Source organism: Betta splendens, chromosome 13, assembly GCF_900634795.4.
Source record: "Betta splendens chromosome 13, fBetSpl5.4, whole genome shotgun sequence".
NCBI classification, from domain to species: Eukaryota; Metazoa; Chordata; class Actinopteri; order Anabantiformes; family Osphronemidae; genus Betta; species Betta splendens.
In genome coordinates this window covers 4,340,000-4,367,175 of record NC_040893.2, presented here as the reverse complement: position 1 = coordinate 4,367,175, position 27,176 = coordinate 4,340,000, and the positions used below count along the sequence as shown (strand labels likewise).

The 27,176-nt window shown below is 41.4% G+C and overlaps 1 protein-coding gene across 3 annotated transcripts; it reads left to right on the top strand.

Annotated features, from left to right (window-relative positions):
• Positions 1 to 34: 34 nt before the first annotated feature.
• Positions 35 to 26,554, top strand: LOC114867721 (ubiquitin-associated and SH3 domain-containing protein B-like). 3 transcript variants are annotated; one of them, XM_029170624.3, is made up of 15 exons: positions 227 to 311; positions 19,452 to 19,505; positions 20,090 to 20,276; positions 20,443 to 20,484; positions 20,574 to 20,641; positions 21,857 to 22,026; positions 22,112 to 22,320; positions 22,514 to 22,658; positions 22,725 to 22,851; positions 23,027 to 23,146; positions 23,221 to 23,313; positions 23,432 to 23,576; positions 23,841 to 23,947; positions 24,043 to 24,152; positions 24,508 to 26,554. In XM_029170624.3, the coding sequence occupies exons 3-15, from the start codon at positions 20,101 to 20,103 to the stop codon at positions 24,643 to 24,645; spliced, it is 1,650 nt and encodes a 549-aa protein (XP_029026457.1). In that variant the 5' UTR covers positions 227 to 311; positions 19,452 to 19,505; positions 20,090 to 20,100; the 3' UTR covers positions 24,646 to 26,554. The 3 variants fall into 3 exon arrangements, with proteins under 3 accessions (XP_029026456.1, XP_029026455.1, XP_029026457.1); XM_029170623.3 differs by having other exon boundaries at positions 35 to 311; positions 20,443 to 20,641; positions 22,728 to 22,851; XM_029170622.3 differs by having other exon boundaries at positions 35 to 311; positions 20,443 to 20,641.
• Positions 26,555 to 27,176: the final 622 nt, after the last annotated feature.

Genomic DNA, 27,176 nt, shown 5'->3' with positions numbered 1-27,176 from the left:
GCGGGTCCGTGCGCCGTTTCCTCCAGTGGGCGGAGTGGCGGGGCTCCGGTAGCGCTGCGCTCCGACTTGCCCAGTGTTGTCACTGTTACCTCTCCACTCATGCGGACCCGGCTGAACCTCGGGAACTAGCTGGAGCTCCGCTGGACTGTGTCGGGCGTGCAGCGCGTCGGTGCACGGTGGACTATGGCTGCCAAGGAGGACCTGTACAGCAAAATTCTCCCCCGGAGACTCCGGCAGAACCGGTCGGGTTCGGCGAAATGCGGCTCGAACCTGGATGTGTTGTTGTCCATGGGTTTTCCCAAACCAAGAGCGTGAGTATCCTGACCCAAACACCGCGCACGCGCGCATGAGTGTGCGCCTAGTTGCGTGTTAGAGGTCGTACAGAGACCGGACCTGCGTGAGGGGCTGAGAGTTTGATTGCGAGGGTATAACAGCAACGAATGCAAGAAAGACAATGGAACATTATCGTCTCTTTTACTTTACCCGTAAGCTTAGTTTTGTGTGTGTGTGTGTGTGTGTGTGTGTGTGTGTGTGTGTGTGTGTGTGTGTGTGTGTGTGTGTGTGTGTGTGTGTACTATAGAAATTGAAATAATCTCTCTCTTATCTCTCTTATTCACTTGATAAAATACATTAAATAACAAATACTCCAATAGTTAATCAAGTAATGTAACAATAATATGTATTGTACATTATTACATAATAATATTAATGACAATACATTTTTAATAAACCTGTTTTCAACCAATTAACCTTTCTCAGGCCATTCTGGATCATGAAAAAGTAATGTTTTATGACTTGGTTATGGCAATAACAGCATTGTGTTGTGGTGGCTGGTCAAAGCATTTAAGGCTGGGGACGCTCTGACAACATTTTGCTTTGAGGCTCTGCTCCTTTTACCCAGACAAATGTCACACATCCAAAGTGTATGTTAGAGGAAGTGTGCTGTGGTCTGCTGAATGGACACAATGGACAATGATAGGCCCCCAGGCCATTGCTGGGCTTAGGGAAGCCACAATGTCTTTTATATCACCATGACTTCTTGGCCTCGATACGTCTGCTTATTAAGTCCCCTTCTCTGTCTGTCTCGCTCGCTCTTGTTCTTACTGAAGCCTGAACCATTACATTTCTTGGTTCTGTTGTGATTTATTTTTCCACTTAGAGTAAATTTGTGTGCTCCTTGTTTTGGTTCAGATCGCTGCATGAATACTCGTGTTAATACAATGGACAGCAGATATCCACTGGTTTATAGATTAGAGGTTAGTGATAGCAGCAAAGGAAGATGTGATTAATAATGCAGCTGTCACAGAAATATGATCTGCCTTTCACTTTGACATTCTGAGAATTGTTTAAAATGCCATTGAAGGTCAAAATCTAATGCTAACCACTAAGTGCTCAGTCAGACAGAATGGTTTTAGCTTAAATCAGATGAGACATTCTGCATGTGTAATGAACCGTTACAATTTAAAACAACCAACCTATTACAGATTTTAAATACAAAAAAATGTACCCATGGGGTCCTGACAGACCCCATGGGTACATTTTTGTGTTTTCTACGCACCAGCAGGATGCTCTCTTAAAGACTTGTGTGTGAGAACATTTGGACAGGCAGAAACAACTCTTTAATGCTGTGGAGCATGGATGGCTACCAGCACCTTATCTGAACAATCAAGTTTCATCAGTCAACACCTGCTTTATATTTAGAGGCGCGAGTAATGGCACCACTGCATGTGTCTCTCTTAGACACAGAGGTCCTGATGCAGGACCTTGGTTCTCCTCCAAGACTTCGATTACCTTCTGCTGCGTTTCCTGTAGGGGCTGATAAGCACATTCACCCGTGCTTTCCACTCAGTGTATTTCTTTTATGCACCACCTCATTTAAATAGGCTTGCTTCTCCTCAGGACTTTACACCACATGCCTTATGTTCTGTATGCTCCCTCTTCTATGATTGTTAGACACGGTAAATTACTATTTCTATATGTTCCAATAAGCTGGGTTGTTCTGTGTGTTTTCATCCTTCGTCAGCCAAGGCCTAGATAATTAATGTCCTTAATTAATGACCATTAGTGTTGTTTTGGCAAATTTTGTTACAAGTTACAACTACAAGTTCTTTTGTTACGAATTCCCTGTCATAATCTCTAGGTTGAACCTCACATTCTGTGGCAGATCGTAACAGTATCCTCTGTGGCTGTGCTGTGCCTCTGATACTTTGTGGCCCATACCACCACAAAATGGACACCAGTTTTCTTGAGAGACATAATCTTGCTGCTCAGGGACAAATCGAGAACATCCTGCTTGCATGGGTTGCATGAGCTAGGGTGAGATGAGGAATTACCAGTTTAATGTCTTAGAGGTGAATGGGAGGAGCTAAAATAGGTTCTGGTGGTTCTTTAAGGGTGGTATTGATACCATAATACCCTAAAGAAGAGTCTTGGGCCTCCAACAGGAACTCATAACCACCAAAAAAAAGAGACTGGAAAAACACTTGATTGCAAATTGCAAAACAAATCAGTGGAAGGGTTAGGCAGGCTGGCCCAAGTCTGGTCCAAGTAACAGAGCACCCAAGGAGAATATTGTTAAATTAGAAGCTGCTTATAAAGAAGAGGTGAAACGGGTGTGAAGAAAGGTTAAATCAAGAGCAGTGAAGCTAGAGAAAGTGGTGGGGAGACATAACAGCAAATTAAATAGGCACAATAAAATAATAACTGGAATTAGATCTGTCACATCAAACAGATTATGCGAACTTAATAAGACTTAATTATGAATGCATCTTTAATTTGAATGCTATTACATGAAATACGTATCAGTCAAGTTCAAAGGGAAATTTCACAGAATCTTAGTACAGATAGATATAGTTTACATTTTACTGATAATCAAACAAATTAATCTTGCTGTTATTAACAGTCGATGAAACCAGGAAATGGCTAAAGGTTTACTGAAACCACTCTGAAATTAGATTTTGATTTTTTTAATAAGCTTTTTTTCATGGAGAAAGTGATTCGAGGAAGTCACCAGGTGCATCTTCCAGAGCTCGGCAAGCATCAGACGTGTGAAAAAGTGTTCAGTGCTCATGAAGACGATAAACTAAAGCTGTACATATTAAGTATGTAACTTGTTTGTTGTTCATCTGCGCAGGTAGAATAGTGTCTATAGATGCTGTTGTGGTTTGGTTTCTTCTTGTCTTCATTTTCCTCTCATCCCACCCTGAGTGGGTTCTGCTGTAGGTTTCTTCCATTAAATGGAGTGTCACCTACAGTATCCACTGTTGCCTAGTACTTTTTAAGAGGGTTTTTCCCTCTATGACTCTGTCTTCACCTTAATATGCCCAGTAGGTACAAATCTTTGATCCTAAGTTATGTGGCAGACACAAAAACATGAGTCACCTTCTTTACAGAACTATAAAAACCGAGTAAATGAAATGAAAATTTGGGAAAATAGGAAACAAATGAATCATTAAACAATAATTGTCAAGATTAAAAAATATATATATTTCTCTCCATTTGATTTGTTTAAAACTAATAAATGGCTTAATGATAGTCATATTGATACTTTGTTGTATTTTGTTACACTACAAAAAAACATTACATTTTTACAAAAAAAACTAATTGATTGAAGTTCATGTAAAGAAAAACAGCTTTGTTAGTTCATGAAGCATTTTATTTACTGCCAGATGGACACCCACTCACTTCCTGAGTAGGTAAATGTTTTTCGTACATGCTGATCATAGTTACACTGTCACATTAGGATCTGTAATGCAAAACTCCTTGTATATATTTTACTTTGCTGCAAGTAAAATAAGTGTGCAACTAAAAATGGCTAAATTACTGCATCTCAATACTCCCGTTTCATAATGTGTCTTAACACAAGTTGTATTTTCTAAACTTGTGTGAACAACTGGAAGTGAAAATGTATCCATGCAGCACATCTGTGTGAGAGCTGCATACTAAAGCTCAGCGACTGATAATCTGAAGTCCTGTGAAGTGTTTGCATTTGTTTGAACGGCATCTTGGTAATGAATGTGAGTTTTGTTTTTTTAATCTCTGAGTTGATGCCTTTCTAAATTGGTTCCAACTCTAGGTCTGTTTGAATTTGACTGTAAAATCAAGCTATTATTACATTTGATGTGCCAGCATTTGAAGGCTGCCTCTATAGGGAGCTCCTAACAAGGTCATAGAAGTGACATTAGGGCTCCTTCCTGAAATAAGAGAGGTGCTTTGTTGTCTGGATATAGCTGCTGCTGCTCACTGCTGTACTTCCAGCTCGGTGATCATATCATGGTTCATTTGAAGCGCTGTCCGGAAGCAGGATAACAGACAGCGCTATCAGAGTATGGGGCCGTCTCCACAAAATATTTTCTCACCAGGGATAAATGAAATCAAGGTTAGTGCAAGTGCCAATGTATAAGAAGGCCTCCATCTATTTTACTGCCTTACTGGGATCTTGTCCCTCGTCACTTTGCATGTATGAATGGGAATAAAATAAAAGAATTCAGGCCAAAGGAAACAAATTCAAATAATGATAAACAGGTAACTGTAGCAGCGTTTTCAATGATCGTAACAATTATTCATGTGTTTCGGAAAATGCGTCTGGGCTAATGGGTTTTAACAGTTTTCTGTGATTAAGGAGGTTAACATTTAAAGAAAACATAAACAAACAGGAAGAAGTGTCAAGTTACATGTGAAAATATTAGTTTCAGCATGTAGGTATGGTGATCACACACACAACCTGACTGTGTTAAGACTGATTGGACAAGTTGTATTGTTTGAGGGCAAAATTAGCTTTTGTTGTTGTTAGACCTGTGAGTTACTGTAACAGTTTAGACATGTGTGAGGTTCATGGGACGACTGAGTCAATCTGAAAATGAGCGTTTGTTTTGATAAAATGAGATTACATATTTGGGATTTTTACTATACTAATTATATTTCGTTTGGTAACTAATGCAGGTTAGGTCTAGTGTTCAGAGGTTAAGCAACTCTGTCTTTTAAGACCTGCATCACACGCCTTTAGACTGCATTTAGTCTCATAGATAGTTTCAGTTACTCTACGTGGCATTGTGGTGGACCTAGCTGGTCTCATACAAGCTGACTCAAGCTAAACTAGTCTTATAGGTACTTTCGTGGCAGTTTTGAGACAAAGTCATCTGGTCTGGTCTGATGTATATAAATATATATCAGACAATGTGATTGAAGTTTTGTTCATTGGATGTCTTAAACCTGTCTTATATATATATGTGTGTGTGTGTGTGTGTGTGTGTGTGTGTGTGTGTGTGTGTGTGTGTGTGTGTGTGTGTGTGTGTGTGCGTGCGTGCGTGCGTGCGTGCGTGCGTGCGTGCGTGCGTGTGTGTGTGTATGTGTGTATAGTGTATAGAAACTGAACTGGAAACTGAACAGTACTGGAAGGGTATATGGGAAAGGGAGGCATCAGGTGGATGGGACTCACCCTGAATGGCTAACCGAAGGGCGAACGATCCTGATAATGAAGGATCCCTCAAAGGGCACAGTCCCATCCAACTACCGGCCAATAACCTGTCTCTCGAGAACATGGAAGCTCATGTCAGGCATCATCGCAGCTAAGATAAGTGGGCACATGAGTCAATACATGAGCGAAGCACAGAAGGGCATTGGTAAGGATACCAGAGGAGCCAAACACCAACTCCTGGTAGACAGAACAGTCACCCAAGACTGCAGAATGCGACACACCAACCTGTGCACAGCCTGGATCGACTACAAGAAAGCCTATGACTCAATGCCACACACATGGATCACTGAATGCTTGGAGCTGTACAACATCAACAGAACTCTAAGGGCCTTCATTGCAAACTCGATGAGGTTGTGGAAAACCACACTTGAAGCCAATGGGAAGTATTACCAGGCATATACCAAGGAGATGCACTGTCCCCACTGCTGTTCTGCATAGGTCTGAACCCCCTCAGCCAAATAATAAACAAGACTGGCTATGGATACCGACTCCGGAACGGGGCCACCATAAGTCACCTCCTCTACATGGACGACATCAAGCTGTATGCTAAGAACGAGCGAGACATCGACTCGCTGATCCACACCACAAGGATCTACAGCTCAGACATCGGGATGTCATTCGGGCTCGAGAAAGTGGGAGGATGGTGACAAAAGAGAGGCAAGGTAATCCACACAGAAGGGGTCTCACTTCCAGAAGGAACAATAGCAGACATTGAGGACAACTACAAGTACCTTGGAATACCACAGGCGAACGGCAACCTTGAACAGGCAACAAGGAATGCAGCAACAGCCAAATACCTCCAACGAGTAAGGCAAGTCCTAAGAAGCCAGCTCAATGGCAAGAACAAATCCCAGGCAATAAACAGCTACGCTCTGCCAGTGATCAGATACCCTGCGGGAATAATAAGGTGGCCAAAGGAAGAGATACAGACCACAGATGTTAAGACACGAAAGCTCCTCACCATGCATGGAGGGTTCCACCCCAAATCCAGCACCCTGAGACTATACGCTAGCCGCAAGGAAGGAGGCCGAGGACTAGTGAGCGTGAGAGCCACTATCCGGGATGAAACATCCAAGATCCATAAGTACATCAAGGATAAGGCCCCGACAGATGACGTGCTGAGTGAATGTCTCAGGCAGTGGAGCACAGAGGATGAGATGCTGGAAGAAGGACCATCATGGGAGGACAAGCCCTTACACGGGATGTACCACCGAAACATAACTGAAGTGGCTGATCTCAACAAATCCTACCAATGGCTTGAAAGGGCCGGGCTGAAGGACAGCACAGAGGCACTCATCCTGGCTGCACAGGAGCAGGCCCTGAGCACCAGAGCCATAGAGGCCCAGATCTACCACACCAGACAAGACCCAAGGTGTAGACTGTGCAAAGAGGCCCCAGAGACGGTCCAGCACATAACTGCAGGGTGTAAGATGCTGGCAGGCAAAGCATACATGGAACGCCATAACCAAGTGGCTGGCATAGTATACAGGAACATCTGCGCGGAGTATGGACTGGAAACCCCAAGATCAAAGTGGGAAACACCTCCCAAGGTGGTAGAGAACGAGCGAGCCAAGATCCTGTGGGACTTCCAGATCCAGACTGACAGAATGGTAATGGCGAACCAACCAGACATTGTGGTGGTGGATAAAGAGCAGAGGAAAGCCGTAGTGGTGGATGTGGCAATACCAAGCGATGGCAACATCAGGAAAAAGGAACATGAGAAACTAGAGAAATACCAAGGGCTCAGAGAAGAACTGGAGAAGGCTTGGAAGGTGAAGGCCACAGTGGTGCCTGTGGTGATCGGAGCACTAGGGGCTGTGACCCCCAAAACTGGAGGAGTGGCTACGACAGATCCCTGGAAAACATCCGAAATCTCAGTCCAGAAAAGTGCAGTCCTAGGAACAACAAGGATACTGCGCAGAACCCTCAAGCTCCCTGGCCTCTGGTAGAGGACCCGAGCTTGGAAAGTGGATGAGACCACCCGCGGAGGGTGAGAATAGAGTGGTATATATATATATATACATACACACACACACACACATATACACATATATACATATATATATACATATATATCGAACAGGACTGTTCGGAAGGTCGAACAGTCCTGACCGATCCAAACCCTGAGTTCCAGACCCTCTGCCAGACCCTCTGCACAACATGGAAGCTCCTATCAGGAATCATAGCAGCCAAGGAGGCACATAGATCAGCACATGAGCATGGGAGTCTACTGGACAAAGCAGTCACTCGAGACTGTAAAACATACCAACCTGTGCACGACCTGGATTGACTACAAGAAAGCCTACGACTATACAAGATCAACAAGACTCTAAGAACCTTCATCCAGAACTTAATGGGAAAGTGGAAAACAACCCTAAAGGCAAACCTCAAGCCTATTGTCCAAGTCAACATCAAGTGTGGCACATACCAAGGAGATGCTCTGTCCCCGCTGCTGTTCTGCATAGGCCTGAACCCCCTCAGTCAGATCATCACCCAGACTGGTTACAGGTACCGACTATGGAATAACGCAACCATTAGCCACCTCCTCTACATGGATGACATTAAGCTGTATGTCAAGAGCAAATGAAATATCGACTTGCTGATACATACCACCAGGATATACAGGCAACGGCAAAGACAACGGAACGTGATTCGGACTAGATAAGTGTGGTCGGATAGTAGCAAGGAGAGGAAAGATAGTCAGGACTGAGGAGATAGAACTACCAGAGGGCAAGATAGCAGATGTGAAGGTTAGCTACAAATACTGTACCTTGAAATCCCACAAGCAATTGGTAACCACGAAGAAAACAGCAGCCACTAAGTACCTCCAAAGGGTAAGGCATGTCCTAAGAAGTCAGCTGAATGGGTTGAACAAAGTCTGGGCAATCAACATCTACGCCCTCCTAGTCATCAGGTCGTCCGCTGGCATAATAAGCTGGCCAAAGGAGCAGATGGAAGCCACTGACATTAAGACAAGGAAGGAAGCTCCTTACAATGCATGGAGGGTTTCACCCCAAATCGAGCACACTGAGAGTGTACGCTGAGCGAAAGGAAGGAGGCTGAGGATTAGTGAGCGTCAATGCCACGATCCAAGATAAAACATCAGGAAAATGGCCCCAACCGATGATGTGCTCAGTGAATACCTCAGGCAGCAGAAACCAGAGGAGGAGGAGAAGGAAGAGGAGGAACCCTTTCCGTCAGATAGAAGAAGTGGTTGATATCGACAAATCCTACCAGTGGCTGGACAAAGCTGGAATTAAAGACAGCGCAGAGGCACTAATCCTAGCAGCACAAGAGCAGGTTCTGCGTACTAGCTCAATAGAGGCTGGGATCTACTATACCAGACAGAACCCCAGCACATAACAGCGGGATGCAAGATGCTAGCAGGCAGGGCATACATGGAACAGCGTAACCAGTTTGCCGGCGTAGTATACAGGAACAGTTGTGCTGAGTACAGGCTGGCAGTCCCAAAGTCCAAATGGGACACACCTCCAAAGGTGGTTAAGAATGATAGAGCTAACATCCTGTGGGACTTTCAGATACAGACTGACAAACTGGTAATGGCCAACCAACCCGACAACCCGAGAAAATGTGGAGGGTGAGAGCACAAATGGTACCCATTGTGATAGGAACACTGGGGGCTGTACAGTAACTCCCATTTTAGGAGAGTGGCTCCAACAGATCCCAGGAACAACATCTGAGATCTCTGTCTGGAAACGTGCAGTCCTAGGAACAGCTAAAATACTGTGCAGGACCCTCAAAGCTCCCAGGCCCCTGGTAAAGGACCCAAGCTTGCAGGAATAAGACCGCTCCAAGGAGGGGGCAATTGGGCATTTTTTTTAATATAGTATATAGTCTGTTTAGAAGGCTTATCATTTCTTTCCGAAAGCATCAGTATAAGTTTTCATAGTATCATTATTCAGACCCATTCGTGTTACTCCTGCTCATTGAACCAGTTCTTCAATACATTTTAAAAATGTATGCAGCTACTCTGAGTGAAGTCAGGTTGTTTTATGCTTTTTGCAACAGTTCTGCCAAATTCATGTAGCAGAGTTGCGGAAAATATGAATGAGCCTTATCCTGTCCTGCATCTGTAACAGAAAGACTCTTTTTCAATCTCCACACACATACACTATACATGCACATATAATCTGTGAAAACAGATTATTGCTGTGCCAACACACACACAAACACACACACACACACAACTAAGGTTACGTAAATATATATTTACGTAAATATATATTTACGTAACCTTAGTTGTGTGTGTGTGTGTGTGTGTGTGTGTGTGTGTGTGTGTGTGTGTGTGTGTGTGTGTGTGTGTGTGTGTGTGTGTGTGTGTGTGTGTGTGTGTGTGTATATACATACATACATATGCCCCGTAACATGCTCTGGTGTTTCTGCTAGTCTGGCAGATGGTTACGTTAGCTCTGTCAGACCTGGTTCCTATACTGGGCCTGCATTGTGCTTTGTGTGACGGATGGGGATACAAACTTCCGTCCTCACAATAACACAACTGATTATCTTTTTCCTGTTACTGTACATAGTTTCATGGAGCCTTCAGCCAGATAAAGACAAAGACACTTCACATTTTGGCTTGAAACCTGCTTATAGTTTATATTTAGTGCTTTTGTTTAATGCCTCTGTAAGAACATTTGCGAGCTGCATAGAAACTCTCTGGCTTAAAACTCTTTATTTAAGCATTTTGAACATTATAAAGTCAGGATGGGAACTGCTGACTGCTGCAATGCTTCATCGCTGAAGTACTAGAACAACCAAACTGCTTTTTCAAATTTATCCAGCATTAAATATAAATGTGCATGCATACTCTTAACTAAAGGATTTAAAAAAGTGGTAAATTTTATGCAGTAGAGATGAAAACTGAGGAAACACATACAAAAGCACGCTTCAACCATTTTTTATATTACAAAAAAGAGCTACAGTATAAGAATTTTGCATAGGATGGGATATAGGGATCACACCAATATAGCTTTCATACTGTCTAAATTGTTAAGATTTTTTGATCTAGTGGAATAAAAGACTGCTGTTTTCATGTACAAAGCCAGGCAACAATTTATTACCTGGTGAAATTCAAAAATTATTTAAAGAAATGGATGGGGGTTATAATTTAAGGGGACAGTCAAATTTCAAAATTCATGTTATATGCACAACCAAAAAAATGTTGTGATGTGAATTATGTGATGTAAGAAATAATACTCTATGGATAAATATTAATTACAAGCCAATGATTAAAATGTGAGGTCATGAGGTAGGACTAGATAAGTCTAACTTCTTCCTACTCTGTTCAAGCATTTACTAGGTCAATTGAAAGCTGATTAGCATTTTCTTGTATGTGTCAAATTATGGGTGTTTAAACTGCTTTAACATGTTTGAAAATAAATAAATAAATAATATTTTGATCAACAATGGTCGGTGGGTGACAATATTCAAAATGAAATACTTGCACTATCACTTAACAATGCAATTCAGTTCTTTTGGCTTCTCTACAAATTCTATTTACAATATTGCACTATACTGTATTGTAGCTGGCACATAGTACCACTATGTTTGGCTAATTAGCTATGTTGGGTGGTCATCTATGTTGGGAGCATCATCTGGCAGAGCTACAGTCAAACCAGATACCCTTACAGGAAAACAACTTCTCTTTGAAGTGGGAGAAAAAAAAACATTGGGTCTATCTTTTTTTGGAAGCCAAACTAAACTGGAAGCTCAATTCTGTCTTTGTAATTTAAAGTTCTATATCCAGATCAGCTGGATACTTTTGTATCTTTACCGCCTTTGATGTAATAAACTATTCACCATTGGTTTATAATGCAGGTGGGGAATATATTTTAGACCATCGTTGAAATCTTAAATTCATATTTATATAATAATACTGATCAAATACTGCTGAAATGCCCCATCAGATTTTCTTCCATAGTCTTTTCAGTCATCCAGCTGATTTAGAGTGAAGTGCTTCCTTTCACATGAAGTGAACATGTGGGCAGACAGCAGGAGCTAGAAGTCGCTGGCTGCTGGAGCCCCTCTAGATGCTCTGTTGGCAGAGGTACTATAGGCACAGATGGTTGTCAGTGGTCTGTTGCCACTGAACACACACACACACACACACACACACACACACACACACACACACACACACACACACACACACACACACACACACACACACACACATACACGCACACACACACACGCAAACCTACAATAAACACATGCAAAAGCACCAAACAACCATCTAGGCACGTCACAGTGCAGCCACAGACAGAGTGAAATGTGTGAATGAGTGCACATACTCCAGCCAACACACACACACACACAAACACACACGCACGCACGCACGCACGCACACACACACATGAAATTGGGCATGAGATTAAATGCAGCATCAAATCTACTTTAGTTCCTGATCCTTTCAACTCTGTAGTACCCTGTTTTACAAAACCAAAATAAAAACAGCAACAATAATCACACAGCAATAATCTGTTTTCACAGATTATATGTGCATGTATAGTGTATGTGTGTGGAGATTGAAAAAGAGTCTTTCTGTTAGAGATGCAGGACAGGATAAGGCTCATTCATATTTTCCGCAACTCTGCTACATGAATTTGGCAGAACTGTTGCAAAAAGCATAAAACAACCTGACTTCACTCAGAGTAGCTGCATACATTTTTAAAATGTATTGAAGAACTGGTTCAATGAGCAGGAGTAACACGGATGGGTCTGAATAATGATACTATGAAAACTTATACTGATGCTTTCGGAAAGAAATGATAAGCCTTCTAAACAGACTATATACTATATTAAAAAAAATGCCCAATTGCCCCCTCCTTGGAGCGGTCTTATTCCTGCAAGCTTGGGTCCTTTACCAGGGGCCTGGGAGCTTTGAGGGTCCTGCACAGTATTTTAGCTGTTCCTAGGACTGCACGTTTCCAGACAGAGATCTCAGATGTTGTTCCTGGGATCTGTTGGAGCCACTCTCCTAAAATGGGAGTTACTGTACAGCCCCCAGTGTTCCTATCACAATGGGTACCATTTGTGCTCTCACCCTCCACATTTTCTCGGGTTGTCGGGTTGGTTGGCCATTACCAGTTTGTCAGTCTGTATCTGAAAGTCCCACAGGATGTTAGCTCTATCATTCTTAACCACCTTTGGAGGTGTGTCCCATTTGGACTTTGGGACTGCCAGCCTGTACTCAGCACAACTGTTCCTGTATACTACGCCGGCAAACTGGTTACGCTGTTCCATGTATGCCCTGCCTGCTAGCATCTTGCATCCCGCTGTTATGGTTGCCGTTTGCCTGTGGTATTCCAAGGTACTTGAGGACAATTACAAGTACCTTGGAATACCACAGGCAAACGGCAACCTTGAACAGGCAACAAGGAATGCGGCAACAGCCAAATACCTCCAACGAGTAAGGCAAGTCCTAAGAAGCCAGCTCAATGGCAAGAACAAATCCCGGGCAATAAACAGCTACGCTCTGCCAGTGATCAGATACCCTGCGGGAATAATAAGGTGGCCAAAGGAAGAGATACAGACCACAGATGTTAAGACACGAAAGCTCCTCACCATGCATGGAGGGTTCCACCCCAAATCCAGCACCCTGAGACTGTACGCTAGCCGCAAAGAAGGAGGCCGAGGACTAGTGAGCGTGAGAGCCACTATCCAGGATGAAACATCCAAAATCCATAAGTACATCAAGGATAAGGCCCCGACAGATGACGTGCTGAGTGAATGTCTCAGGCAGTGGAGAACAGAGGATGAGATGCTGGAAGAGGGACCATCATGGGAGGACAAGCCCTTGCACGGGATGTACCACCGGAACATAACTGAAGTGGCTGATCTCAACAAATCCTACCAATGGCTTGAAAGGGCTGGGCTGAAGGACAGCACAGAGGCACTCATCCTGGCTGCACAGGAGCAGGCCCTGAGCACCAGAGCCATAGAGGCCCAGATCTACCACACCAGACAAGACCCAAGGTGTAGACTGTGCAAAGAGGCCCCAGAGACGGTCCAGCACATAACTGCAGGGTGTAAGATGCTGGCAGGCAAAGCATACATGGAACGCCATAACCAAGTGGCTGGCATAGTATACAGGAACATCTGCGCGGAGTATGGACTGGAAACCCCAAGGTCAAAGTGGGAAACACCTCCCAAGGTGGTAGAGAACGAGCGAGCCAAGATCCTGTGGGACTTCCAGATCCAGACTGACAGAATGGTAATGGCGAACCAACCAGACATTGTGGTGGTGGATAAAGAGCAGAGGAAAGCCGTAGTGGTGGATGTGGCAATACCAAGCGATGGCAACATCAGGAAAAAGGAACATGAGAAACTAGAGAAATACCAAGGGCTCAGAGAAGAACTGGAGAAGGCTTGGAAGGTGAAGGCCACAGTGGTGCCTGTGGTGATCGGAGCACTAGGGGCTGTGACCCCCAAACTGGAGGAGTGGCTACGACAGATCCCTGGAATAACATCCGAAATCTCAGTCCAGAAAAGTGCAGTCCTAGGAACAGCAAGGATACTGCGCAGAACCCTCAAGCTCCCTGGCCTCTGGTAGAGGACCCGAGCTTGGAAAGTGGATGAGACCACCCGCGGAGGGTGAGAATAGAGTGTGTATATATATATATATATAATATATATATATATATATATATATATATATATATATATATATATATATATATATAATATATATATATATATATATATATATATATATATATATATATATATATATATATATATATATATATATATATATACTGTATATACATATATATACACAGTGTAAGTGGGGGTGAGCGCGTGCTGTCAGATTTGGGTTAGGGTTAAACAGGAAGTGTGAGGACTCATACTCAGAGTATGCGGCGCTATGGGGTTTCCCACGGTGATAGAATTGCTCAGCTTACAGAGGCTCCCTGAGAGTGGGTGGTTTGTGAGCGCGTGCTTCCTTTTGCATGGGTGAGACTATTTGGGCTGTATGTAAATTCTGGACAGCTGATAAACAGCACAAAGCTGGCAGAGAGTGAAATATTATTATGTGTACAGTATGTATTTAATCTGGTCAGATGTTGAGGGGCATTTGGGTTAAAAGCTTCACGTAGAATATGTGTCATATGATTAAGTAACAGCATAACCACAATCATCATGTCCAACAGTTGCCAAATTTGGTTCTTAGTTACCAGTATCAGCTCTATGGGTTTGGGGGATGTGCGTCAGCTGGAGCGTCATTGCCTGTTTGCTCATGTGTTAGCAGCTGTCAAACTGTACAAGGGGGAGAGAGGTGTCAAGCCTGAATCAGCTGCCGTCATCACTGTCAGCTCAACTGGTTCTGGCAGTTATTCAATTATTAGTTCATAACTTATTAGTATATTAGTTGTGAAATTTCGGTCAGTTTGAGCTTCGTCACGCTTGTGGGGAACAGCTGTTGTGAAGTAACAGCAGCTGCCTGCTGAAGACTGACACATGTTGCTGGGTCAACCTACACTGGCACCACAAGCACAATTTCATTTCATGCTACCCAACTACTGCAGTGTACCGTAGGCTCACACCACAGCCTGGCGTTCCTGCTGCACAATGGACAATGTGTTTGATGCCGCACGAGTACATTGAGTGGACCCCATTATCAGAGGCAGAGTGCTGCTCCTTGCTTGTAGTGTTAGTCGCCAGCCTGCGCTGACTCAAATGTCATCACTTGTGGTTCTAAGATCAAATGTGGTTCTGCCTTTATAAAACATTTCACTCATAACAAGTAGTACTACACTAGTACAACACAGTTTATTTGTTCATGTTAAAAATAAACTCGCATTTTCTAAGAAATGAAATTGAAACATTTTGGAAGTTACCACCAAAGACTTTGGAAAAAAAAGGTGTGGGTGAAAAAGTAAAGGCAGTTCAGTTTCCATGTATTGATAGTAGGGTTTATTTTCTCACTGAACAATGAGTCATGTTACTCCATGATGGCCGCAAATCCCCACTTTGTGTTGGTCTGTTATAGAACTGAATACTCAACATCCCGATGCAACAGTAAAAGGTTCTAGATTTCAGAAAATTAAAAACCCAAATAATGTCTGACGCAATTAACAAGTTATGTGGAACAAAGAAAGTGAAACTGTTGCAACTTTAAATGTGATCACCTTTAAAATATTAATATATAAACTATTGAAAAGGTTCATTACCTTTCCAGTCACCTTTCAATTAATTGTTACTTGCAGTCAAGGTAGTCTTGCGCTGTATGCAAGTAAAGCAAGAGAAGCTAGGCATGAGCTGAAATTCTGTTACAGATGTTACAAAAAAGATGTTAAGAAATAATAAAATATTTTTTAAGACTATGTTGATGATTTATGTGCACAAGTATTTAGCAAGAGCAGAGTAAGGTCAACGCTGCTGCAGCTTCTGAAAAAAGCAATCTATCTTTCAATGGTAGATTTTACCAGTGATAGCTACTGTTTTTATGAAATAAAAAATAAATAAACAGGGACTGTGAATCAGTTTATTGGTATTAAAAGAAATAAAGTATGTTTTAAGTCACGAAAAGTGCACTCTAATAAAAAATATGGAATGTAATCATTTTTGTTTTGAGCTTACACTTTAGTTTAAAGTGTATAGAAACATTACGCTGTTTATGTAGTTTCAACTTTTATATCTGTCTATTATATCTTTGTCTATTACTTTTATATATTTAACGATCAGTTTGTCTCTTCATATATGTTTTTGATTGATTGATTTAATTCATTTTTCATTTTTCATTTTGCCTATGGTGTTCTAGGTAACGTGGTGTGTTATATAGGTCTAAGCAGCGTTGTGTTGTGTGGGTGGACTGTTTGCTGCCTTGTCTGTTTCTCTTCCTGTCTCTCAGTGAGTTGAGTGGGCGAGAATGAACTTTTCTTTTCACAATAAATGACTTTGAGGTGATAGATAAAGTATGTACGTGGTAATTAAGTGACTAAAATTGTTATAGCTGTCACATGTCTTTGTGCGCATCTTCACAAATTGATGCCTGATGTAAAGCAGGACAAAGTTTTAACATGAACATGACCATAGTCAGTGCCTCAAACTTTCACTCATTTTACAGATGTGCGGGATCTTGAGACTTTTTACTGTTTTCCAGAAAGGTTAACCAGTGTGGCTTTTACAGTCTGTATTCAAAGAAGCTCCCTTATCTTTTTGCACGTGTGATAGCAAAAATAAGCAAGGTACATTTTAAGATCTATTATTCAGACAGGCCTCACGTCATTCACCATAATGAAAGCTTCTTCAGGAAAACATGGATCTACTGATAATGGACTTTTGTTAGTGCTTGATTAATTGCTTGATTGTTAAATGTTTGCATGCACATGTTTTATCTTTAACTGACAGAATAAATGTGGCTTCTGCTTTACCTATACCGTTATAGATATTGTAAGTCATGACATTCACTATTTACACCAATAAAAGTTTCTTAATGGTGCATGTGCCAAAATAATGAAGGAATGAATACCCATTCATGGATAATGAATCTTCAGCCTTTTAGATTATAAGATCCATCTTTGCTTGTTATTGAACACCCAAGCATGTGCCAACCTCCTCCAGTTGCTCTTCTCTGATCCCCTAATGAAACCAATAAAACTATGGCTATGCTGTTTAAAGAAGTTATTGACGACCTAACTTTGATTAGTGCTGGAAAATCCTGGCAACAGGACCGTGTGATGTTTAATCATACAGAATAATTTATATTGATTGAACATCAAATTTATCTTTATATGCTTCATAGTTTAAATAAGCTGCAGAAATACAGCAGCGCTAACTAACAATCCTCTAATCAAAACTAGCAGAGGACACTTAATACTCAGCTAACATATCATATATGATGTAATGGAGGTAAATCAGATTAATCTCTGCAGCATTACACTGGAGAATGTTGAAAGCATGCGTGCAGTGCCTGCATTGCATCATGGGAAGTAAGGGAATAGTGAGTAGCAGGCGGTTGAGCATTTAGCGATGGGGCTCTCCCTCCCACTCAACTTAAAAGATCTTTTCTCCTTTCATCAACAAATGTCAGGCCAGAAAATACATATTTGGTTCGATTTTTTTTATAATTCAAACTGAACTAAGTTTACTCCCCAAAAGCTTGTGCTGTTTTTTAGCCTCCCTCTAATCGACATGTTTGACTCAGCTTAAGGTCTACCTTATGAAACATCAACCCACACACAGCGTTGGAAACCCTGAGAAGATATAGGTTGTCAGGGAGAATCCAAAAATATTTTCAGTTCAGTTCAGCTATTATTATAAAGACATGATTCAAGAACTGTTGAAAAAAGGCACAGATCTGCTTTTGCTTCAGATTACCTGCCTCTAATAATAATAAATACGTGGAACCATTTTATTAAGGTCATTTGTGAATTAATTGTCATTGAGTTGAAAAATAATATGTTTGTAAGATTTAGGTTCCAGTTTTTCAGCAATTCAGGGACTCTAAGTCTGGAGAGTCTGGAGAGACCTCCTGAATGTGGTGACCTTCAAGCCCTTAGACAGCATTTCATTAAAAACTGGGATCTATGGGATTAATTTCTAAAGTATGCAACTGAAGCAGTTCTTTCATGATTTGTTTTTTATGCGGACAAATCAAAGGTACTGAAATGATGGAGCAGCTTTGATTTGGACAATCAATGTCAAGTGAAATGGAAAGAGCTCAGCAAAGAATACCAGCAGCTTCTTCTGCTCTGGTCAGGCGTTGCTTATCCGTCTCACTCTGCTCAATTTGCATAATTGCCTTTTTTCCTCTGGAGATAAGATTTGCATTTTGTGTATACATATCAGTTACTTAGTCATTAGAACTTACGTACAGTTTCCTCACTGATGAGTCACAGACAGGTCTAAAAGAGGTTATGATAACTATGTATTTGCCTCTAGATGTTTTAGTGGGGAGTTTAGGGAAGGATTAAATATGCAAAATCACTTTAAATAGTTTTCCACTGTCTACTCACTCTAAGTATATTATTGGTAATATATATTCACATTACCTTTATAAGTACTATAAAAGTTAAAGGTGATCTTTATTTGAGTCTGAGGCTCTGATAGTAGCAATCTAATGTTCTTTCTTATCAGAGCAGCCTCAGATGTTGAGAGGCGGAGGCATGAATTGATAATCTTGCCTGTACTGTAGTCCCTGTTAATTAAGTCCAAAACTTGCTGTCATGCAGCAGTTTAAGCCTGATGAAACATTCATTCTGTCAGGGAAATGTGGAAAAAGCTGTATTTTGCTAGCTACAAATAAATTATTGAAAAGCGATTCGACCATAGGACAATGGATGAATGGCTCAGTGCACACTACGATGAATCAGTGTCATGAGTCATTTGTTTCTAAAGCAACAGGGAGTCCTTACTTCTGGTTAAGAGGAGTCACCCTCTGTGGTTTAGTTATACTTGTATCGATACTGCCTCTTATAAAGGGATCTCTGTAAACATCTGCCTACACATGTGTCACCTTCCGGGCTGCTTTGTTGAAGCTTATAAGGCTTCCTCTGACATGTGTCCTTTTCCCACTATTGCTCACTTCTCTGTCTTTCTTGGTGTGACAGACACTTACGCACCTGCTCAGTGTACTCACTCGCTTGGATCAGAGTGTGCAAATGGAAAGAACTGGCTAAATCATTTAACCCAGGCTGAATTAAATGTATTTGTAAAGTTTAATTTAGAACAAAACTAACTGACTTCGATTGAGACGATCAAATGACCAAAGTTGCAACACTGTTACCAAACACAGCCATAGTGTTGAGACGTTTCATCATCAGAGTAACATCCCCTTACATAAAAATGCATCAGCTACAGCACAGAACACATGCAAGCCAGAATGATGACACAGAAATAATTCATAATAAAACAAATTGCATATTGATATGTAAATATTTATTTTTAGGTAAAGGCTGCAGTGATCATTATTTTTACTTGATTTTTGTCTCTCTCTTTTTTATTAAAGACTGAAAGCTCTGGTATCAACAGGAGGTCGGAGTGTGCAAGCAGCATGCGACTGGTGAGTTAAAACAACAAGAATGTGCATGGTGTCTTTACAAGTAAAGGAAAAAGTGTGCTACACTGCCCTCTCCTGTAGAACGCATGACAAGACTGTGTCCAGTACACAGAACACCTTCCTTAAAAAGGGAAGGGGGTCAGAAAATAAATGGTCTAAATTATGATGATAAATGTTACTATTAGTCATTTATTTCAGTAATTTTGATAAATAAAGAGTTTCCTCTGTGTCTGTATTTTACCCTATGAATGACAGGTCATCCATTATCTGAAGCGCTTCTCCCCGTAAGCTGGAGCCCATCCCAGCTTTCACCGGGCTTTGGACCATGGGAGGAAAATGCCACTAAATAAATATACTGTAGTACTAGTCACAAAAAAAAATCTAGAAAATTTACTGATTGAAAATCTTTGCTTTAACTGTAGGGACCGTAGCCATTTACAGCTGTATTAAGCTGTGGGGCAGAGATGAGTGAGCCTGCTCATGCGCAGACATAACTGGGCTCATGCCCTGTTTTCTTGAGGAAAATAAAGGCACAACCGTCTTGTGAACTCTTTTCCTTGATTCCTCCACTTCCATCTCCTCTGCAGGCTGTTTTCACATGTGGACGACCCCTTCCTGGACGACCCCCTGCCCAGAGAGTTTGTCCTGTACCTGCGGCCAAGTGGTCCGCTACAGAACCAGCTCTCCCACTTCTGGCAGCAGAGCCGTGTCACTTGTGGCAAGAATAAAGCCCACAACATTTTCCCTCACATCACTCTCTGTCAGTTCTTCATGGTGAGCTGAACAGAAACAAGCCTTTAGTAACGTGCACACCTATTTTCATTAGGAGTTACGTTAACACAAAATGCACCACGGCAACCAGAGCAGTTTAACATTAGGACTGAAGACACTCCTATTATGTGATGAATGCATGTGTAATAAAGCTTTTTCCTGCTACCAGTGCGCAGACCACAAGGTTGAAGCTCTGTGTGAGGCCCTGCAGGTAACTGTACAGCAGTGGAGAGGTCGGTTTCCCAGCCCACTTCCACTAGAACTCTACACATCATCCAACTTTATTGGGCTTTTTGTTAGGGACCAGTCAGCTGACGTCCTCAAGCAGTTTGCAGCTGACTTTGCCTCTGAGGCCGCAAGGAAGGCAGGTAAGAATCCCAAGCACAAGACGTGGCTGCACCATGTGCTCAGTTCCCTTTTCTTTCTTATCTGTGTCCCGTCGCATCCTGAAGTCACAGTGTGTCAGCTTCGCTCCATCATATTTGCTGTGTAATTTGTAGCCCCCTTCATTGTGTGGATGCCAGTCCAGCTGGATTACTAAAGCTCTCACTCAGTTTGCCCCTGTAACTGTTTTCAAACAGACTGCCAGCCAAATGGCTATTGGGCAGCTACTGCATGCGCTAAGTCCGATTAGAGGCTGTAGTTTTAGCGTTAACGCTCTGTCATGTTTCTGCTCCTCTGTTAAGATCAGATAAGAGTGTGATGTTGGTAGCGAATGTGGAATTGTTGACTGTTGGGTTTACTCAGCAGGTACTGATGCTAATAATTTGCATAATTCATTCATTCTGCATTTTCTTTTTTATTGTAAAGTTGATTTTGAATAAAATAAAAAAAATTTCACATAGGCTTTAAATACAAAATGCATCATTGACATGATTAAATGAAACAATAATTAAATGAAATTACTACAAAAACCCACAAATTAAATTTACATAGAAATTAACAATAAAACATTTAGACATGCAATAAATACATTCATTTCACTAAAGCAATGTGAAATCAATATTGACATTGAAAAGCAGACGAATAGTTTGGTTTTTATTGGTAAAAACAGTTGAAAAGCAACAAAATAACACACACATTACTAATGGTTCTCCCAGGTTCAAGCCCAACAGAGCACCAAGTGTGTCCTTGAGTAAGATACTAGCTCCCTAGGCACTGTACCCTCAGGGGATTGGTAAAAATGCAGAGAGTGAGTTCCCAAATTTGGGATCACTAAAGTTCAACAGGTAACTCCTTAATCCCATCAGCGGTCGCCACAGAAAATGATTCACATAGATGATTTGATAAGTTTTTACGCTGGATGCCCTTCCTGACCTAAAAAAGAGTTCAATAATTATTATATAAAGCTACTATTGCAGAGCCGTCTCTCTGAAGGACAACCAGCCGAAAACACCACAGCAATATTGTAGCATATACTGTAAGAGCCAACTTTCTTGCAATATTGAATCAGTGGTTATGTGTTGTACGCACCAGAGTCAAGCCAAATGTTTGGTTTCAGTCAGTGGTACAGTGTTTATTTACTCTATGATCCCTAGCGGCATGGAACCATATGTAAAGCTAACGGGTGCTCTCTCCTTCAGAAGTGCATGTTGAGGCTCACAAGAAGCAGCTGCATGTAACTCTGGCCTACAACTTTCCCTCTGATCACCTTCCATCACTGGAAAAACTTGCCAAAGGTATTGAAGTGAAGCTGGGCTGTGATTGGCTGGCCGTCCTGTTTTCCAGGGACATTCGTTTTGCTAATCACGAGGTAGTGTTCACTTGTAGCGATCAGATCACTCCATCCTTTAAATACGTCATATACATAATTGTAACTTTATATGTAACACATACAGACTCTTCGAGTGATGTACCCATACATCCCTCAGAACGAGGATGAGATGGAGCTGGTTCCTGGAGATTTTGTCTTCATGTCTCCTGTGGAACAGAATAATACTAGCGAGGGTTGGTTGTACGCTACCTCGCTGACCACAGGGTTGTCTGGCCTCCTGCCGGAGAATTACGTTAGCCTGGCCAATGAGTCTGATACCTGGGTCCTCCATGGGTGAGTAAGCAACTGTTGCATATGCGCTATTTATACTTCCCAAAAGATGAACATTCTGGCAATTAAACACATTTTTTGCTTGTCACATTCTTACACTTAACTCTGTAATAACTTGTTTTTATTTTCAAGCCAGATAACACAATTTTCCAGTTTGTCCTGCATAGATAATGCCTGTTCTTCTCATCAACCACAGCTCCCATTCCTTCTTCAGCTGTGGACCCAGTGATAAGACCAGTAAGGAGAGGTGGCCGTTTGATGGGCTGCTGGATAGCCGGCGCAACGACAGCACGAGTCCTGGAGACACACCCACCCTCAGTCTCATTTGTCATCCAATGCAGGTACATTGATGACTGCATATTTATTGTTATATTATCCTTTAATTCACCAAAGCCTTTCACACGCAGCAGGTTCTGCGACTGAGCGCCGGCCACTCTCGGCAGCCCAAACGTACCCTTTTTGTGTGTCGACACGGTGAGCGGATGGACGTGGTCTTTGGCAAACAGTGGCTGTCGCTCTGCTCCGATAGTAAAGGTGAGCGGCTGCAACCCTCAAGTTAATTTGGCCAAGCATGTGTTTGATCCAAAGTTACAGAAAAGAATCTCATTTTACAGTTACACTGAAAATTTAGTGTTCAGAAGTAGTAGATATAGTTAATACATTTAAAAAAAAAAACTTCTACATTTGAGTGTTTTTTGTTGTTTTGCAGGTAGATATGTACGTTCAAACCTGAATATGCCTCCCAGTTTGCCACTGTGGGGAGGACAAAGGGACTACGACATGGACGCTCCCATCACTGCGTTTGGATCCATTCAGGCTCAACTAGTGGGTATGTACTGATTAGCAGTTTAATACACCAGTACAACCAGCCAGCTCCCATTTTCTTCTTTGCATATTTTCCAGGTGAAGCCCTGTTAGAGAGCAACACAGTCATAGATTTTGTGTACTGTTCTCCCTCTTTGCGGTGTGTTCAGACCGCACAGAACATTCTGAAAGGTAAGTACACGCAGTCACTCACGGAACGGAACTCACTCTAACACGGAAGCCAATGACAATGCTCTGAATTCTAGTCCTACTTCCAAGATGATGATGATGAGTGTCTTTGTGTCATCAGGTCTACAACAGGACGGGAAGCTGAAGGTGCGAGTGGAACCGGGGCTCTTCGAATGGACCAAGTGGGTTTCTGGGAGCTCCTTGCCTGTGTGGATCCCCCCCACAGACCTGGCTGCAGCCCACTTCAGTGTGGACACAACATACAGGTGCTACAAACACATCTGGGCAAAAGACACATTTTGTACTTACAGAAGAAAAGAAAAATACTGAAGTTAATACAGACTCACTGGTTACTTTATTAGGTACACCTGCACAATGTTATGCAATCCACTACTATATGTAAACACACTTTGGCCTCATTAACAAACATTTACTGTAGTAGAAATATCACCCTTCAGAGGGTTTCCCCCGGAAATAATAGAATATAAACTTATAATAGTATAATTTTTCCATTTTTGGTTTCCACATAGACCTCAGATCCCCATCAACAAGCTCACTGTGTCAGAATCATATGAGAACTATATGAGTCGGAGCCATCAAGTTACCAAAGACATCCTCTCCCATTGCAAAAACACTGGTAAGTCATTGCTTTTATGTAGGTGAAGTGTTAGTTGTTTCTTGTTTGATTGTCCTCTACTGATCCTGCATCCTGCCTGGGTGTCCACTCTGTAGGAAACAACGTGCTGATTGTAGCCCACGCATCTTCCTTAGAGGCCTGCACACGCCACCTGCAGGGCCGCAGCCCACAGAGCGCTAAGGACTTCATCCAAGTAGTCCGGAAGGTCCGTTGATGGGAGATTTTCATTATTTTCATATTTTTTTCATAACTTTCATTCTATTCCCTCTGTTCCTATAATATGCTGCTGCCCACTGTGCTACCTGGGCATTAAAAAGATGTATTGTTTTATCAACAATGTTGCATGAGTCAGATTTGATGAATTTTATTTGCTATTAAGTAGATTTAACAGACTGAGATTCATTTTCATATAATGTTTTTAGGATTGCTGGTTAGTGGCAAAGTGAAGCTTTTTGTATTTAAGGATACAGTTTTTAATGTATTATATTTATCATCTCTATCGTCTATCATGTCCCTTAAACCCTTTGGCCTTAACCCTTAACTCCTGTTTTGATCTTCAGATTCCATATCTGGGCTTCTGCTCATGTGAGGAGCAGGGAGACACAGGAGTGTGGCAGTTAGTGGACCCGCCCATCCTCCCCCTCACACATGGACCAAACCACACCTTTGACTGGAGAGAGATACTTCTGCAAGAATGACGCCTGAGCAAGCCCATCTTCCCCAGCCTGATTGTATTTCACAACAATATACATTTTAGCCTCATCGCATAGCTGGTATGAGAAAAAGAGCCTGTGTCTTGTGAGCCTTGTGAAGAAAAGTGGGTAAATTGACTGGCTCCATCTATGGCAAATTTCTATTTGTATTTTATTTTAGCAAGAGTAAAGGAGATGATAATGTGAAAAGTACTGTATGGTATGTTTGGGAGAGCTCTCATTAACATTCAGGTCATCCATACTTTCTACATTCAGTACTATTTTTATCTTTCATTTCTATTTGCGTCTCAGGACATTTTGTGAACTTACAGTACAGTAGCATTACTGATGCCTTTGTGCATGATTAGCAATAAAGGTATTTTTCCAAACATGAATGTATGTCATGAAGTAAGCAGGGCTACATTTGGTTTGTATGACTGAAGTAATGTCATTTAAAGCACAAATACGGAGATTATAGTTTAGCTACTGCAGCTGTTGAGCTTGGATGGATCCTTACCAACATTCCTTTAAAAACATATTTTTAAAAGTTACTAAAAACAGAAAAAACAAACAAATGGATAATAAAAGGTTTGTGAGCATGTAAGGACAAACCTTTTAAGAGTGTTACATCTGAGTATACTGACTTGATTAGAGCATGTATATGCTAACCTGCCCATCGATTCAGCATTTTCTAGACTCTCTAGAGAATGGACAGGACATTCATATTTGGCCATCAGGATGACGTGTGTTTCACACTTAGGCATCTTTTTTATGTTATATATTACATACTGTAGATAAAGTACAATATTTTCCTGTAATAACAGCAATGCAGTATGTATGTAAAGCTAACACTGAAGTGGTTGTATGCATTGGCATATAGAATAGAATAGAATAGAATAGAATAGAATAGAATAGAATAGAATAGAATAGAATAGAATAGAATGCCTTTATTAGTCCCACAGCGAGGAAATTCCCATCAGCAGCCAGGTTGCTGTGGAAGCAATTGCAGTAACACACGCACATACAGTGGCACACAGTACAAGTGGAAACCTTGCTGGAATTTTTTCTTGGGTTCATCAGGACAGATAGATAAGGTCGGAGAGCAGACAGTGAGACTGTAAGGTGGGGTGGGAGGGGGTGTATCTGCATCAGTGTAGTGAAGTGTTGTTTATACCAGAATAGCAGATCAGCGTGCTCAGAAAAAGACAAGACAAGACAATGTGACATATGTATAATATGTAGACAACACTTCACTGCCCCAATGTCAGGACTGCAATAAACTGCAGTTTCTTTAGATGTGTAAGACAAAAAAGGTAAACCAGCTACAGGACAGATAGATGCATGTGAAGAATTGGAGCAGTCAAATTTCAGATGCAGCAGCATACATTTTTTAAATGGCACATTCATGAGAGCATCAACGTGTCATCAACAAACTTGGAAGCTTGCGTTTTCTTTCTGCCTGTGAAAACTAGAAACTAGATATGCGCTCTCTCAGACACGTATTCCTAAACTTCCGTAGCCCCCATGTTGTCTATGTTGTGGTGCCACACGTAGCTCAAAGATCACAACCATGTTATGAATCAGCACAATCTGCAGTACAGTATTGACAATCATACAGTAGCACCTTGATTCTGGTCCAGCACCATTTCAGTGGGTTTGTTACATGTTTGTGTACAGGTAGAGGTAACTAATCCTTTTTAAAACAATGTCTTCCATGTTTATTTCTGTTTATTACTGAACCTTTTCTTTCAGTTGTTACAAGTGAAAAGCATGGAAACGAACAATTGTCACTTTTAACAGTGGTCAAGAATGAAGAACCTCTGTATCTCAGGTTTTAACTGCGTTGAAGACCATGAAGTGTTGCTGTGTTGTTGTTAGGGCCTCTTGGAATTAAAGCAATGTTTCCCAACTCATAGCTTCTAGTGATGAACCTCATCTCGTGTAACAGAAACTGAGCATTTGCTTTAGTCAGCGTGACGTGTTTTATTTAAGCTATCATAAAGTCAGACATTTATTAATACGGTGGAAGGTCTATACAGTTTTATAATATACCAGTCAAATCTGTGTGGAAGAGGATTAGGGCTATTATAAATGAATAATTCTAATAATAAATCTGATAATAAAAACAATAATAAATAAAAAATTCCTAAATTTTCTGAAATTTACAGTATTTTCTTTCACAAATCATGACTAGCTAGAAGCTTTTCAAGCTGTTCAATAAATGTCTAACCACCTGTGGAATTAAAATTTGCGGTTTAATTTAACAATCATTTCCACCTTTGATATCAGTTTAGAAAACCAACATCATGTAAGTTGTAACCTTTAAGACACAGCTCTATTTAAATACCGACAGAGATTCTAATCCAAATCTTTAAATACAGATTATATATAACAGTAACAGCTGGTGTACCCTGCATCTCACCCGTAGATAGCTGTGACAGGCTTCAGCACCCCCTGCGTCCCCGCATAACAGATTAAGTGTTAGAAAATGGATGGATGGAAAATTTGCAGCCTCATTATTATTATTTCTATGCCAT